The 14,152-nt window shown below is 30.7% G+C and overlaps 1 protein-coding gene across 1 annotated transcript; it reads right to left on the bottom strand.

Annotated features, from left to right (window-relative positions):
- Positions 1 to 9,293: 9,293 nt before the first annotated feature.
- Positions 9,294 to 13,418, bottom strand: LOC130944402 (ketol-acid reductoisomerase, chloroplastic-like). The gene is made up of 10 exons (XM_057872720.1): positions 13,049 to 13,418; positions 12,873 to 12,965; positions 12,636 to 12,701; positions 12,332 to 12,472; positions 11,091 to 11,318; positions 10,858 to 10,975; positions 10,624 to 10,763; positions 10,350 to 10,517; positions 10,118 to 10,273; positions 9,294 to 9,892 (listed from the first exon to the last, which is right to left on the bottom strand). The coding sequence occupies exons 1-10, from the start codon at positions 13,352 to 13,354 to the stop codon at positions 9,527 to 9,529; spliced, it is 1,782 nt and encodes a 593-aa protein (XP_057728703.1). The 5' UTR covers positions 13,355 to 13,418; the 3' UTR covers positions 9,294 to 9,526.
- Between the last annotated feature and the right edge of the window lie 734 nt (positions 13,419 to 14,152).

Below are 14,152 nucleotides of genomic sequence, written 5' to 3'. Positions count from 1 at the left end.
AAGTGATATGATTCACACTACTTGAAGCTGTCATGAGTGGTTGCTGGAGAAGAGCAATTAAAGTTTGCTTCTGGTCTGGAGTCAAGACAAGAGCAGTTTCAATACTACCTTCTTCTTGAGTAGAATCAGTAATGTCACCACTAGCACCTAAATCTTCAATTTCACCTTCAGTGCTGATGTGATTTGCACTTTTCTGCTTCCAGTGTGTAGGAAAACCATTTTTCTTGTAGCAATTTTCAATCAAATGCCCAATTCTATTGCAGTAAGTGCATAATTTGGAAGTGTATCATTTACCAAAAGTCTTCTGAGCAGTGTTTCCCTTGCCACCACTTCGACCTCGTCCTCTGCCTCTTGAGGAATAACTACCTCTTTGTTGATGTTGTACTTCCATAGAATTTGTGATTATCTTTGTATCCAAGAAATCTGAACTTAGTTCCCCCTCTTGTTGAGTTAGCATTGCCAAAACAGCATTAATATCGGGCAAAGGTTTTAGTAACATAATCTGAGATTTCACAGTAGAGTATTGTTCATTTAGACCTCTGAGAAATTTCACAACGTATTCTTCAGAAGCATAATCTCTAATAATTTTTAATCCATATTTGCAGCCATTAACACAAGCTATACAGCTAGGGATTGTACGAAGGTTCTCTAATTCTTCCCAAACAGACTTCAATTTGGTAAAGTAAGAAGTAACAGTTAAATCACCTTGCCTGATAGTGTAGAATTCCTCTTTCAATTCTTCAACTCTGAAGACATCTCCATGTGAGTAATGATTCTTCAAGTCCTTCCAAAGATCTGAAGCATTGCTAATCCACATCACACTCTTAGCAATTTCTGGGGAGAGCGAGAGGTTGAGCCATGAAAGCAAGATGTTATTGCAGTGATCCCAAGCTTCAAACAAAGGTTGATTCTCAACTGGTTTTAGAATCGAACCATCCAAGAACTTCACCTTGTTCTTCGATCTGAGTGCTCTCCACATATCGTGCGACCATTGGTAGTAGTTTTGAGAAGTAAGCTGAAGCGGAATCAAAGCCGTACCTGGGCTTTCACTCGGATGCAAATAATACGGGCTGATAGGGGTCAGAGATTGAAGAAGAAGAGTTCGATCTGTTGAGCTGAGCTTGAAATTGTGAGAACTGTCGCATAAACGCTGTGAACCGTTCAAAATCTGCAGCGGAATCTACTTGAGTGTTGGTATTTGAGTTGTTTTCTTCGCTTAGCGCCATTGATGTAACCTAGCTCTGATACTATGTAAAATGGTATCAATCTTAAGCAGCGAATTGACAATAAATGGAGAAAGTGAAAAAGAGTTGTTAGCCGCCAGTGAAATAGCTGCAACAAAATTAAGAAGAAAAGGAAGAAAAAAATGATTGAGAAGAAATCGAGAGAGAGAGGAGTGTTGTGATTATGAATTTTCTGATTCCAATTGAATAATACATCATAAGAACTTCACACTATGCTATATGATTTATATAGCTGTGCAAAAGGTGTGAAAACAAAAAAAATAACAAACTATACTAGCTAGCCCTAACAAACTAGTCAGCTGAACAATCTAACAAATAAACAAAAATATACTAACAAATCTTTTATATTTAAAAATATTATTTTCAGCATATATATTAACCAACAATTCTCGTAGACTTTGGAGCTAGTGTTTGTATTTGTATAAAGAACAACTTAGCCAATTTTAGTTTCTTTGATTCAGACATGTCAAGTTTGAAGTTGAATCTACACATCATCCTAACAACACCACCTACCTTAACAACTTATTTTAATTACATATGATATAATTCTTACAAAAGTTTATCTATCTTGTATTCTAATGATACATGTTAAGTTTATAAATTAAAATTTTTTAATTAAAAATATAAAAAATTTAAATTTTTAATATATTTATTTTATATTTATTAAATAAAAATATTTAAATTTTTTTACTAATAATAATTTTAAAAATACATATTAACTAAACTCTTTATATAAATACAATGCGAGAAATAATACCGAAGTGAAGTATTTCCTCCATTGTTTGGCCCCGAAAAAGTTATCATTAAAATCGATTATGTTATATATATATTAAAATTAGTTATTATATAAAATATATATTAAAAATAAATTAAATTATACATATATTTTTATATAAATATATTAATAATTAATTTTAATCGTTGATTTTGATACGAATAACATTTTTGTAGGCGCTTGTCAAGTGGTGAGTGAATAGTCATTTTCATAAGATGATCATTCTTTTTTTTTAACTCTTTTTTCATAAGAAAGGAATAATATTAATTACAATTAAAAAAATTAGTTATCATAATAATTCACAATTTTATATTCCATAAATCATACTAATTTCTATCTCAAAGACAGGTTTACATTAACAGTATACAATACGGACTAATTTATCTATCTCGTGTCATGTAGTACTTAACAATCACTTGGAAGTTAATTTTCTATGTATAGACATGTATTAGTATGTCTCTAGTAAAAAAAATTAAGTGTAAACTAATATGTATAGCAAATTAAAAAGGTTGAAAATTAATTTAGTAATAAATTAATTTTTTTAAAAATTAAAATGTGTAACTAAATTTTTGAAAACTAATTTAGAATATTACTCTAATATTAGTGATCAGTGAATTATACATAAATAATTATCATGAGCATCATAACTAATCACGAGTACTTTGATTTTTTTTTCTGATTAAAACTCACTTCTTATAATGTCTATGAATTAGTCACTCCTCCTACCTTAATACTTCCATTATAATGTACAACGTCAAACATGAATCCTTTAAATATTAAGGAAAAAGAGATGTAGATTATTTATTATTCTATATAAGAATTTGGCTTATTTATTTTTATAAAAGTATAAAATGAATGTATAATGACCTTTGACTACAGAAAAGGATGCATGAGTGGAAAAGAATAGAAGAAGTTGAAAGGTAAAGAAAGGGTAATTTTACTGAAAAAGGTAAAAGGTGTATGAGTGAATGTAGTCTAAAGTGGAGGAAGGGTGTGAGCTGGACACACTGTGGCAGATGGCCATGTCCATGTGCACTTCTGCATGCACACCTGGCCCTTCGTTCTCCTCTATAAAAATTAAAAAAGATTTATTTATTTACTCATTTTATAAATTTATTATTATTATTATTATTATTATTATATACAAATTTAGGTGCAATTAATTTCATGTGAAGTTGATAGTTAAGAATTATTAAATAATTTGATAAATTTGACTAAATTATCAAATAACTGTTCTCAACTATTAATTTCACATGAAATTAATTATACCTAAATTTTTATCTCATTATTATTATTATTATTTGAGAATATCATTTAAAATTGAGTTATTTCCTTACTATATGATTTTTGTGTCTTTAGTTCATAGTACTTGTTGAATTGATCTCATCAAGTATTATTGGTTATCATATACCTAAGTTGATTATTTAGCTATGATTTAGTTTGAATAATTACATATGTGTGTGTGTAATCACTTGGATTGAAGCAACATTATATTCGTATTGCAGAAGGGATCTGTCCATGATTTTAATATATATTGGTACATTTATGTGTTAAGTATTTTATTATGCAGTGTCTGACTCTTTATACAAAATATGAAATTAGGTTAACCTAATTTGACCTGGTTAGTAATCAAGTTATTATCGAGTTTGAATTTAATATAAATTATCTTTGAATACTTTGATATTTTAACGCATCAATTTATCCAAATTAATAATAATTAGCTTAAATAAAAAAAAATACATAAACAAGTTTCATGTGAGAGAGAATCTTTTGCGAAGGTAAAAATGCTCAGAGAGTTTCAACAAAGCGAAGACTATGGCCCCCCAACTTTAATTTGACATTTCTTTTTGGACTATGATTATGGAGTGTGGTTCTTTGTGTTGGCCTTTGAGTTGCACATTGGACTCCCTCGTGCCAAGCATATTCCAGCAACATATATATGCCCTCACATTCTGTTTAGTTATAATATTTATTATTATAGAAAATTAAAAGTTCAATGTAATGGAATGGGTGTTATGTGACTTTTGACCATTGACTAGGACACCAAGAATGGCTCTATATATTGCACTGTCTTATTGTCCAATCCTAGATTGTGACTTTTGCTGCCCAAATTCATCTTCCCATAATTTTGTTTTTGTCATCACACAAAATCTTTCACTTTTCAATACCTCCAAATTTTGGATACAAATCAATTTTTGACATTATATTTTTAGTAGTTGCCAATAAAAGAGGTGGAATAATAAAAAGAGGATAAACATATATATGTTTTGAAGTGAATAATTTATATCATTATTAAAATAATTATAAACTAAATTGTTGTATTTTATTTTATTTCAAATTAAAATTATCTTAATATAAGGTTCAGGAATAATGTAGCAGGTATCGCCATCAAATAGCTAAGGACAGGCCTAAAATCATTGTTTGGGGACCATGCCTCTTCAAAGTAACATACACTAATGAAAAATTATTTGATTTGCCTAACTATATAGCCAATATAGGCTTGTCCCCCTTAACATTTCTTCTCTCATTTCAGCATCATTGCAATTTTTGGTCCAAACCTGGATCCGAATCTTATATTGTATCCCAGACATAAATTAAAGTTATCAAAAATGAATTTATTAGACTAAATTTTTGAAGTGATTTTTTAGATTCACAGTTTTTATCATTTTAGTCTTTTATATTCAAAATTTATTATACTAATTTTCGAGATTCAGTTCTAAGTATCATATTAATCTATAGACATTTTTTCACATTGAGTCCAAGAATAGAATATTGAACATGCTCTGATTTGTTACATTGGATATATGACTAATTGGTGTCGTTTCATTTTGACGCTTAAATAAGACAAAAACAAGTTTATAATGTGCAAACCAACCATTTTATCTTCTCACATTATCTAAAACAATCTCGTTTTTGTCTTATTTAAGCGACAAAATAAAATAATGTCGTTTAGTCATATGTCCAGCATGACAAATAGATCAATAATTTGTTTGTTAACTCAACGTCAAAAAGAATTCAAAGATTAATATGGTATCCGAAATTGAATCTAAATTCTCAAGGACCAATATAAAAAAATTTAGATTTAAGTGATTAAAATAAAATAATAATAGTCATAAATTTCAAGAATTACGGTGAAAATTTAGTCGAACTTACTACAAAGAAAATTAATATTACCTGTATTTAAAATTAGGTTACTCACATAAAACTGTCTTTATTTAAAGATTATAAATAAAATATAAATACGTATTATATGAAATAATTTAATCAAATATATTAAATTATTTAACTATTCTAATTAGTTAGGTTCACACGAGACATCATAAATAGTTATTTTCAAAGCGAGCTTTTGAACCATTCATTTTCCTAATTCAAACATTTTATATAAGTAGATCAACATAATAATAATAATAATAGTAATGTGCATTAAGCAAATGGTAAGAAAGTTTACTAGTTATTTATGCATTAGTCTTATGCCTCCTTCAGTATCGAGCTAACTATTTTGGATAGTGATAGACTGATAGTCGTGCATGCATGTCAATTTTCAATCTTGATTCTTCAACAAATACTATGCAGTTCTGCACCCAACTAATTGCTAGCTAGTATTCATTTAAATTGCCTTTTCTATACGCAACCTATTCGGGAAAAAAAAAATTATCCTTGATCCACACAAACCAAACAAAGAAACAGAGGAAAAGGAACACAACGTCTTCAATGTCTACTTCACAACTCAATCTGCTAATACTTTCAAAATGCTAAAACTCAAATTCAGACAATGTCACTGAAGATGTCAATTCAACACACAGTCACACATAACAATGCTCTCAGTTTTTTTATTTTTTTAAATGAATTAGACAGCTCCTAACCTTAGGCATTATAAACTCATCCACTGCACACACAATACATAAAGGTTTCATTCATTATTTGGCCTAATCAAGTCTCTAACCCAAGTATATTTGTTGCAAAGCATACATAATGACTAGACCAAGACTTTGCGTGCAATCCTCTCAATTTCTTAACCTAATTCCCACTTTTTTTTCTTTGGTAAGGACCTATATGGTCTTGTCTTATTTTCTTTTTTTTCAAAGGCCCAACCTATTATAACAACAAGGCCCCAACACAACCGAAGAAAATATTGGATATTGGCCTATTGGGTTTCAATTTGTATATTGGTGGCTGAGGCTTATACTAATGACAAATACATTTGCCTCCTAAAGAGTGTCACAAGCATAGTAGCTAGAATCTCGATTTAACTCTTAAAATCTTCGGATATTACAATTTTAAATAAGTTTATCGATTTTACGAAATTTATACTAAGTCTGACGATTTTACGATTTAAATCTTATTAAAATTTTATGTTTTACGTTTTTAATTTACTTTTTCGATTTCACGTAAAATCTCGATTTTTTCTACCTTGTTACAAGGGTTCGACTCTCTTTTGTTGTTGTAAAAAGAGAGCATCTAATGTCTGCGTGTGAGTAGGGGTAGTTGTGTGTGTTGTGTTGACCAACAAAATTGTATAATATTGATATAAATTATAGCAATAAACTAAGAGTAAAGTATATTCTTTATTTCTGTTTGACAAAAATTTTAAAAATATTTTTAAATTTTATTTTGTTTTAATTTTGTCCCAAAAATTTTTTATTTGCATCAAATATACTCTTGACGACTAATTTTTCAAAAAATTTAAGACCTATTCAACAATAATTCATAAAAACAATCCTTAACACAAGCAAATCAAGCATAATTTTCATGCATTATTGTTAGATTGGTCTTAAATTTTTTGAAAATTAGCCATCAAGAGTATATTTGATACAAATCGAAAACTTTTGGAACAAAATTAAAACAAAATAAAACTTAAGAATATCTTTTAAATTTTTGTCAAATTTTAAGGACAAAAAATATACTTTACCCGTAATCTAATAACGACTCAATCATACAAAAGTATATGTGAAGATTGAGGTTTCTGGTCTCGAGGGCAATGATGTAAACCCAAAATATTAGAATTACTTCTTGCTATTGTATAGCTCTTCCTTGAAAGCTCTGTTTAAAACGATTTATAAATTAGTTCCTGTATTTATCTATATTAAATACATTAAAATGAAATGTGAGTGTTGCTATACTCTGTTTATAAATATAGAGTGATTATCAAGCTTGAAATATCTTGATCAAATATTCAAAAATAATATAACTTTGCAATACTATATTAATGTTTAGATTCAGCATGGTTTGAGTCTTTCACAGTCTGCATTGGTCGGCTTTTAGCTATAAACATATAGTTTCTCTGGAACTAGTAGGAATAAATAATTTTTCTAAAAAATAAATTTTTAGTCTTTCTAAAATATCATTTTTTAAATTTTAGTCTAATAAAATTTAAAACATTTTTGTTTAAATAATACTATTAGTTTACTTAATTAAGTGCTGACGTGGTAGATTGAGGTGACAAAATAAATCGCATTATCGTTTAATCAGATATGTCAACATTTAACGGAACAAACTAATAGTAAGTACTAAAATCAAAATCTTTTAAAATTTACCTATATAAAAAAAACGAAACAAAATTAGCATTTTTTGGGACCAAAAACATGTTTAAGCTTTTTTATTATTATTTTTTGAAGCAGAAGAAAATATGGGGTGCATTTCAGGCTTACATAGCAACATGCTGGTCCATGGAAATCAATGTACTGTAACACCGAAGATTCAAATACATATAATTGAGCATGAACTTGTGTGATGTCATAATATTACATCGCTAACAGAAGAATAAAAAACCCGAGTCACACATGAAATGATCTGCACTGAGAATTTAAAATGATACACCTTTTCTATAAAAGCAGATGTATATTCTTTATTTATTCAGAACTAATATTTTTTCCCTAATAATCTACGGAGATATAATCTTTTGAAACTACGTCAGTTTTGTCATAACATTATAAATTGTAGTAAAAAAATCGATAGAATCAAACTATTTTTATAAAAAGCATAGGAGACAAAAGTCTTGTGGACTAAGAAAACCAAGATCTCCATAGATGAAAAATAAGATTTTTAGTTATTATTTTCATATAAAAGAGTTTATTTTTAACTAATAATTAATTTTAACATTCATTATCTAAAATTTAAAAGAATTTAATATGTATACTTTTACATTTGATTAGGTGTTAAGCCAATTGTAAAATAAAAAAAAATTATTTTTTATACTTATTATTTAAAATTAATATATCTCTCTCTCTATATATATATAATTAGATATTAATAAAAAAAATTTATATTAATAGTTATAAAATTAACACAATAATTTTTTTTTTGAAATAATTGAATCTTGATTCTAATTATTAATCACAACATTAGTATTCTCTCTAAATTATATATAATAAATATTTGAAGGAAGAGAAGTGAAAATATAAATTTAAAAGATAAGCGATGAAAATTTAAAACTAAATAAAAAAACTAAAAAAGTATGTATATAATACATATTTTTTTATGTGAATAATATTACAAAAATATTTTTTAATTATATTTAATTATAAATTTAATATATTTCTTATAATTTTATAAATTTATTTGAATTATATTATTTTATTAATTTTATTTTTTGTAGAAAAAAATATAGAGATAGAGAAAGAAAGAAAAGAAAAAAGATAAAGAATGATAGAGGGAGTTTGTTAATTTTGAAAAAAAAAATATTTTAATTGTAATGAAAAATTATCTCATAACATATTTTGGTTTGTCAAATTAAATAAAAGGACGGAGAGCTAGAGAATTTATTAATTTTTGAGAAAAATATTTTATCTCAATTTTAACAAAAAAAATATTACGTAATATATTTTTGCTGTTAAATTAATAATATAATATAACCATATTTAAATTTCAATATAAACTTTAATTTAATTTTAATTATAATTAAAAAATATTATATTACATATTTTAATTTTTAAATTTACAATTATCAGAGAGAGAGAGAGAGAGAGTGGATAAACAAATAAGAAAAAAAAGGGGAGAAAACTCTAATTTTACAAAATATATATATGTAATTTTAAATATAATAAAAAAATAATGTTATATATTTTAATTGTAGAAGATACAATGAACTTTTCATACTTCTGCTCTCTCTTTGAATCCTACATAATATGTATCCACATTTCACGAAGCAGGAAATAGGATCAATGCAAGAGTAGTCTGCACTCCATGCAAAATTGCTTCGAGTAGGTCACTTCGATGCACATTCATTGTGATGATAATATCACTAGAGTGTCTCTCTAAAGAAACCGGATCGCTCGTTATTGTGAACATAATTTATTTATATTTCTAATCCGATAACAGGCATCATTCCTCATTCTCAAAACATCATACGAACTAAGAACTGCAAACTAGAAAGTAATAGTACAACGTACAATGATACTGGTTAACCAGGTAAACAAAATAGGAAACCCAAACCAACCAACCAACCAGACGTTCTAGTTTTCTACGCATTCTAAAAAGTGATTCATCAAATAAAAGCGCATAATTCTTTCTAGTTGGACTGGCGCAACTCAGGACGAACAAAGTCTGCATCCGGTGGCACGGAGATGTCAACGGTAGGTCTCAGCTGGGCACAGACTTTAATGGCTCCATGCACTGGGTCTGACAGGAAGTTGCTGATTAGGTCCCGGTTGACAGGCACACATTCTTCCACTGCCACCAAGGCCTGCTGGGTTAGGATGTAATCAAATCGGGGAGCCCATTTCCTCGAACCCAACCGTGCTGTGGTTGAACAGTTATCAACCATGAAGGAAACACCTCGAGCATGCATGAAAGGATTCAATGAATCAACAGCCTCAATGAGACTCTCATTGATGATTTCGGAGTAGGAATGTCCTTTCTTCCTCAGGATTTCAATCTGGATATTTTGTAAATCAAATTAATTTTTTATTTAAAAAAATGTTAAGTTTTATGTCCCCTCCTTCTAAACTACATGAACTAAAGCTAAAAAAGAAACATCCCATTAAGTCTCACAGATCAAAATATAAGAGCAAATGTGGACTTTTACAGTTACAGGCACACAAACAAGATCATACCAATTTCCAAAAGACTTGCAAAGCATAATAGAACAAAAGAAAAATACCTGAGCCATCATCAATGCCACAAAGACACCAGCGGTAAATGGATCTAATGGGCCTAGATCACCCGCTGGTCTTGTAGATCGGACACGCTCGCCAACCTTCCACATGCGGGTCTGGTCAATTTTACCCATGGGGAAAGCAGGTAGACCCTCTTTCTCCTGCAAAACGTAAATATAATTTAAAGCCCCTTGCATAAAGCTGATTACCATACATGGAAAGTGAAAATGCCCTTACATAAAAACGTCGGCCAGCCAGAACAACACTGCGAATCTCACTACCACTGGCTACATCCTCATAGCATTCATACAAAATCTCCATGCACGGGTAATAAGCAGCACTATATGCCTTTTCAAATATGCTTTTCCCAGTATCATCTAAAGCATAGTATACCTCCCGCATGCCCTATACAAACCAATCAGTGAAAGAAGTTAATGTCAGAGCTCACATTTATCCCTGCACCAGTATATGCTCCGGAAGATGAGCCAAAAGATGAGGATGAAAATACAACCTTAGATGATATGGTTTTAGATATAATTCCTGTTATGCTCTCAACAGTGTTCTTATAGGCTAGGTCTTCGGGGACTCCATTTTCAGTGTATTTTCTAAACAAGGCTTCCACAACTCCATGAACAGCACCAAGTAAAATTCCTATAAACCACAAGGGCAATAGTTATGAAGTAATTATAAAGGACATCTTCAAGAACAGCAGTCAGCAAAACAGAATAACGTGGAAAGTTCTTACCTCTCTCCCCAAAGATATCACTCTTGTATTCCTGCTCCAGTGTAGTGGCAAAAGTGAATGGGGAACCAAGGGCAACTGACCATCCCAGAGCAACATCAGTAGCTCTACCATCCACATCCTGCATATAAGAGAGTAGCCCAACCAAAATAAATTAAACAACCAACAAAGAGAGGCAAGAGAGCCGCAGTCAAATGAAGCATAGAAAGACTGGCCAAGAGTGAAAGAGAGATTACCTGGTGAACTGCGAAACTTGAATTAATTCCAGCACCATTTATATCTTTTCCTTGTACATAGAGTCTCCTTACTGATGGACCCATTCCCTTTGGGCACACAGCAATTACACTAATGTTCTTTGGAAAATCAAGTCCCAACGACTGCAAATGCCCAAGAAGAAACCCATGGGACAGCCCAAGTATGCTGTTTGATTTCATATGGGAGAAAATTTTTTCATAGTTATCCGCCTGCATGACAAAGAGAAAGAGTTGATTAAAAAGTATCATTGGGAAGAAAATTAAAACACAACAAAAAAATAAAAATTTAAAAATAAAAACTAGAAAATCATTAGGAACCGCTAAATCATATTAGTGATTTGCTTACTAAGAACTCTTTTCCACTTGCACAACTATAGTGCAATAAACAGTTGACAGAATATGAGCATATAACTTACTTTGAATCAATTTCCTCTTGATTGTTATTTAAGAGGATAACTTATTAAATTAATCAGAACAGTATACAAGTCCTATAGATGGTGGTGGACCAAAAACAAAAATAAGGGATAGAGATGGAATATGGTGGCAAGCTACAAGTTCAGCATGCCACAAGAAAAAGAAGCAACAGTAGAGTAGGAGCAGCAGAGGACCTAATACCAACAGGGCGTGCAACACATGGTGGCCTGGGATGTTGGGAATGAAGTTTGTAGCGCAGTCTGACAATCTGACCACATGTAATGAATAATATCCAAACACTTTCAACTAACAAGAAGACACTTCTAGTTTCTGCTTATTCAGGCTGAAAGATTATCCAACAAGTATACCCAATAATAATTTTTCAAAATAGAACTTTTTAGTTGCTTACCAACAATGTGAATATGCGATTATGCTAATCCCAAGTCCATAGCATATAAGCAATGTGTTGTACGGCTCAAATATGATACCGTACAACAAGGAAAAGTTGGTTATTGTTATTGCCGTAAAAACTTTTAACTGTATCATCCATATAGCCTCACAATCAGGAAAAAATATTGCAAGTCCTAGTTATTAAAGACAACCACAAAGAGTTATTATTATGACTGCAAATACTTTATCGAAATCACATAGTCTGGCCATTTGGGATGGCATTTTAACAACCAAAAGTTTCATCAGTATGAAAAAATAATGAGAAATGAATCCTAGTAGAAAACACAGAGCAAAACAAGTACTGGGAAAAAAGAAAAAGGAAAAAAAAAATCTAGAGCATCAACTCAAAATAAACTCACCTGTGCAGCATCAGAAATTAACAGCAACACAAGATCGCTGCCGGAGACAGTTTCCCATATGTCACCTAGAGTCCCATTCTCCTCAGAAAAACCAGCCGCTCGAGCTTCAGCAAATGACCGAGAACCTTTCCTGAGCCCAATCTGCATTCACAAAAGAAGGGCCAAAAAAAGAAGAAACATATGAAACATTGTTCAAGTGTTTAACAGCAGGCAACTCAAACCTGGCACACCATATACACTAATGCAAGAGCAGACACCAAAAGTCCAAAACAACAACCTAGGAAATGAACCCAAAAAATCTCACCTTGACCACAATATCAGACTTAGCTTCAGCAAGCGAGTCCCTGAGATTCTGAGCCTGAGCAGGTCCCTGAAAACGACCGTACCAAGTTAACAATCCTATTACAATTAGGGATTATGTAATCATCTAGCACAAACATGCACCCCAAAAAAATACATATTAATTAAGTATTTGTCCGAATATAAACTCAGATAAATGAACCACATTAAGCACTCAGTATGAGAGAGAATAATGAATCACCTGCGATCCCCAACCGATAACACCAATCTGCTTAATCCCTTTGAAAGCATCTGGCAACAAATGGAACAAATCCCTACCTCCTTTCACGATATACTGCAGAAATGAAACAAAATCGTCAAAAAGAAAAAGCTCGAACATTTTCACGAATTACAATAAAAACAAGAAGCACGACGAACCTCGTCGTGTCCCGCGAGGCTGATCTTCTCCTTCTTGAAGACGGAGGTGTTGAAATCGAGCGAGACGGGAGCCTTCACAGCCGGCGCCGACACCATGCAAGCTCCAAGAGCTCCGGTGGAGTTTCGTCGGCTACACTTCAGTGATCCGAAGCTCAGCTTCGAGGATGATGACGACAAGGATTGTCGGAATGAGACGTTTCCATTAGCGTTGGCGTTTGCAACGGCGAGGGTTCTTCCTGAAACAGGCCCAGCTAGGGTTTCGGAGTTTGCGGTGATTGTGGCAGAAAACGACGTCGCAGCCGCCATTACTATCGTTGGAAGAAGCAAGTAGAGTGAATAGAGAGAAAAACGAAGAGAGGAGGCGCACGGAAGTAGGTTCAGTGTGTTTTATAGTGTGAGAATCTGCTGGAGTGTGCTAACGTGCGCTGGACTTGTAAAAACCCCATTCATGTCATTTTATGGGTTGTTAGAAAATAACATTTTAACCAATATTTTTTTTTAATATAAAAAAAAGAATTATTCAATAAGCATATTTAATTTTATTTTTGTCAGAAAGTCTTTAAAAAATATAAAATAAATAGACAAGTCAATTTTAATAATCTCTGACGATCAGGTGCAGAGAGTTGGTGATGCGGAAATCACATTTTTTCATAACAAGACAAGAAAGATTTTATGTTCCAACAATTATCAGTATTTCAATTCGAATTTTAGTAGCTCTTGCTTTCTGTCTATTTTGTCATTTGTCTTTTCTTTATTAGTGTGATTGTATATTTATGTATGTCATTGCCTTTTCAGAAAGCAATGAATTTTTGTGGATAGTGGTTAGTGGATACTGAAAGTTTGACATTAAAAATATTAATGTAGTATATTTTAGTGTCAATATACTTACTTTCTTTTCTAAACTTATTTAAAAAAAATATTTTTTTATAATTATATAAAATTAATATTTAATAAATAATTATATTAATTATCAATCATTTTGATAGTCAATCATTCTAATTATACTAATTATCAATAATTTTAATTATCAATTATTATAATATAATTTTTAATAATTTTTAATTAAATATAATTAAACATAAATATGATTAAAATATTAATAAC

This window comes from Arachis stenosperma, chromosome 8 (assembly GCF_014773155.1).
Source record: "Arachis stenosperma cultivar V10309 chromosome 8, arast.V10309.gnm1.PFL2, whole genome shotgun sequence".
Taxonomy (NCBI): domain Eukaryota; kingdom Viridiplantae; phylum Streptophyta; class Magnoliopsida; order Fabales; family Fabaceae; genus Arachis; species Arachis stenosperma.
This window is presented reverse-complemented; position numbering and strand designations above follow the sequence as displayed.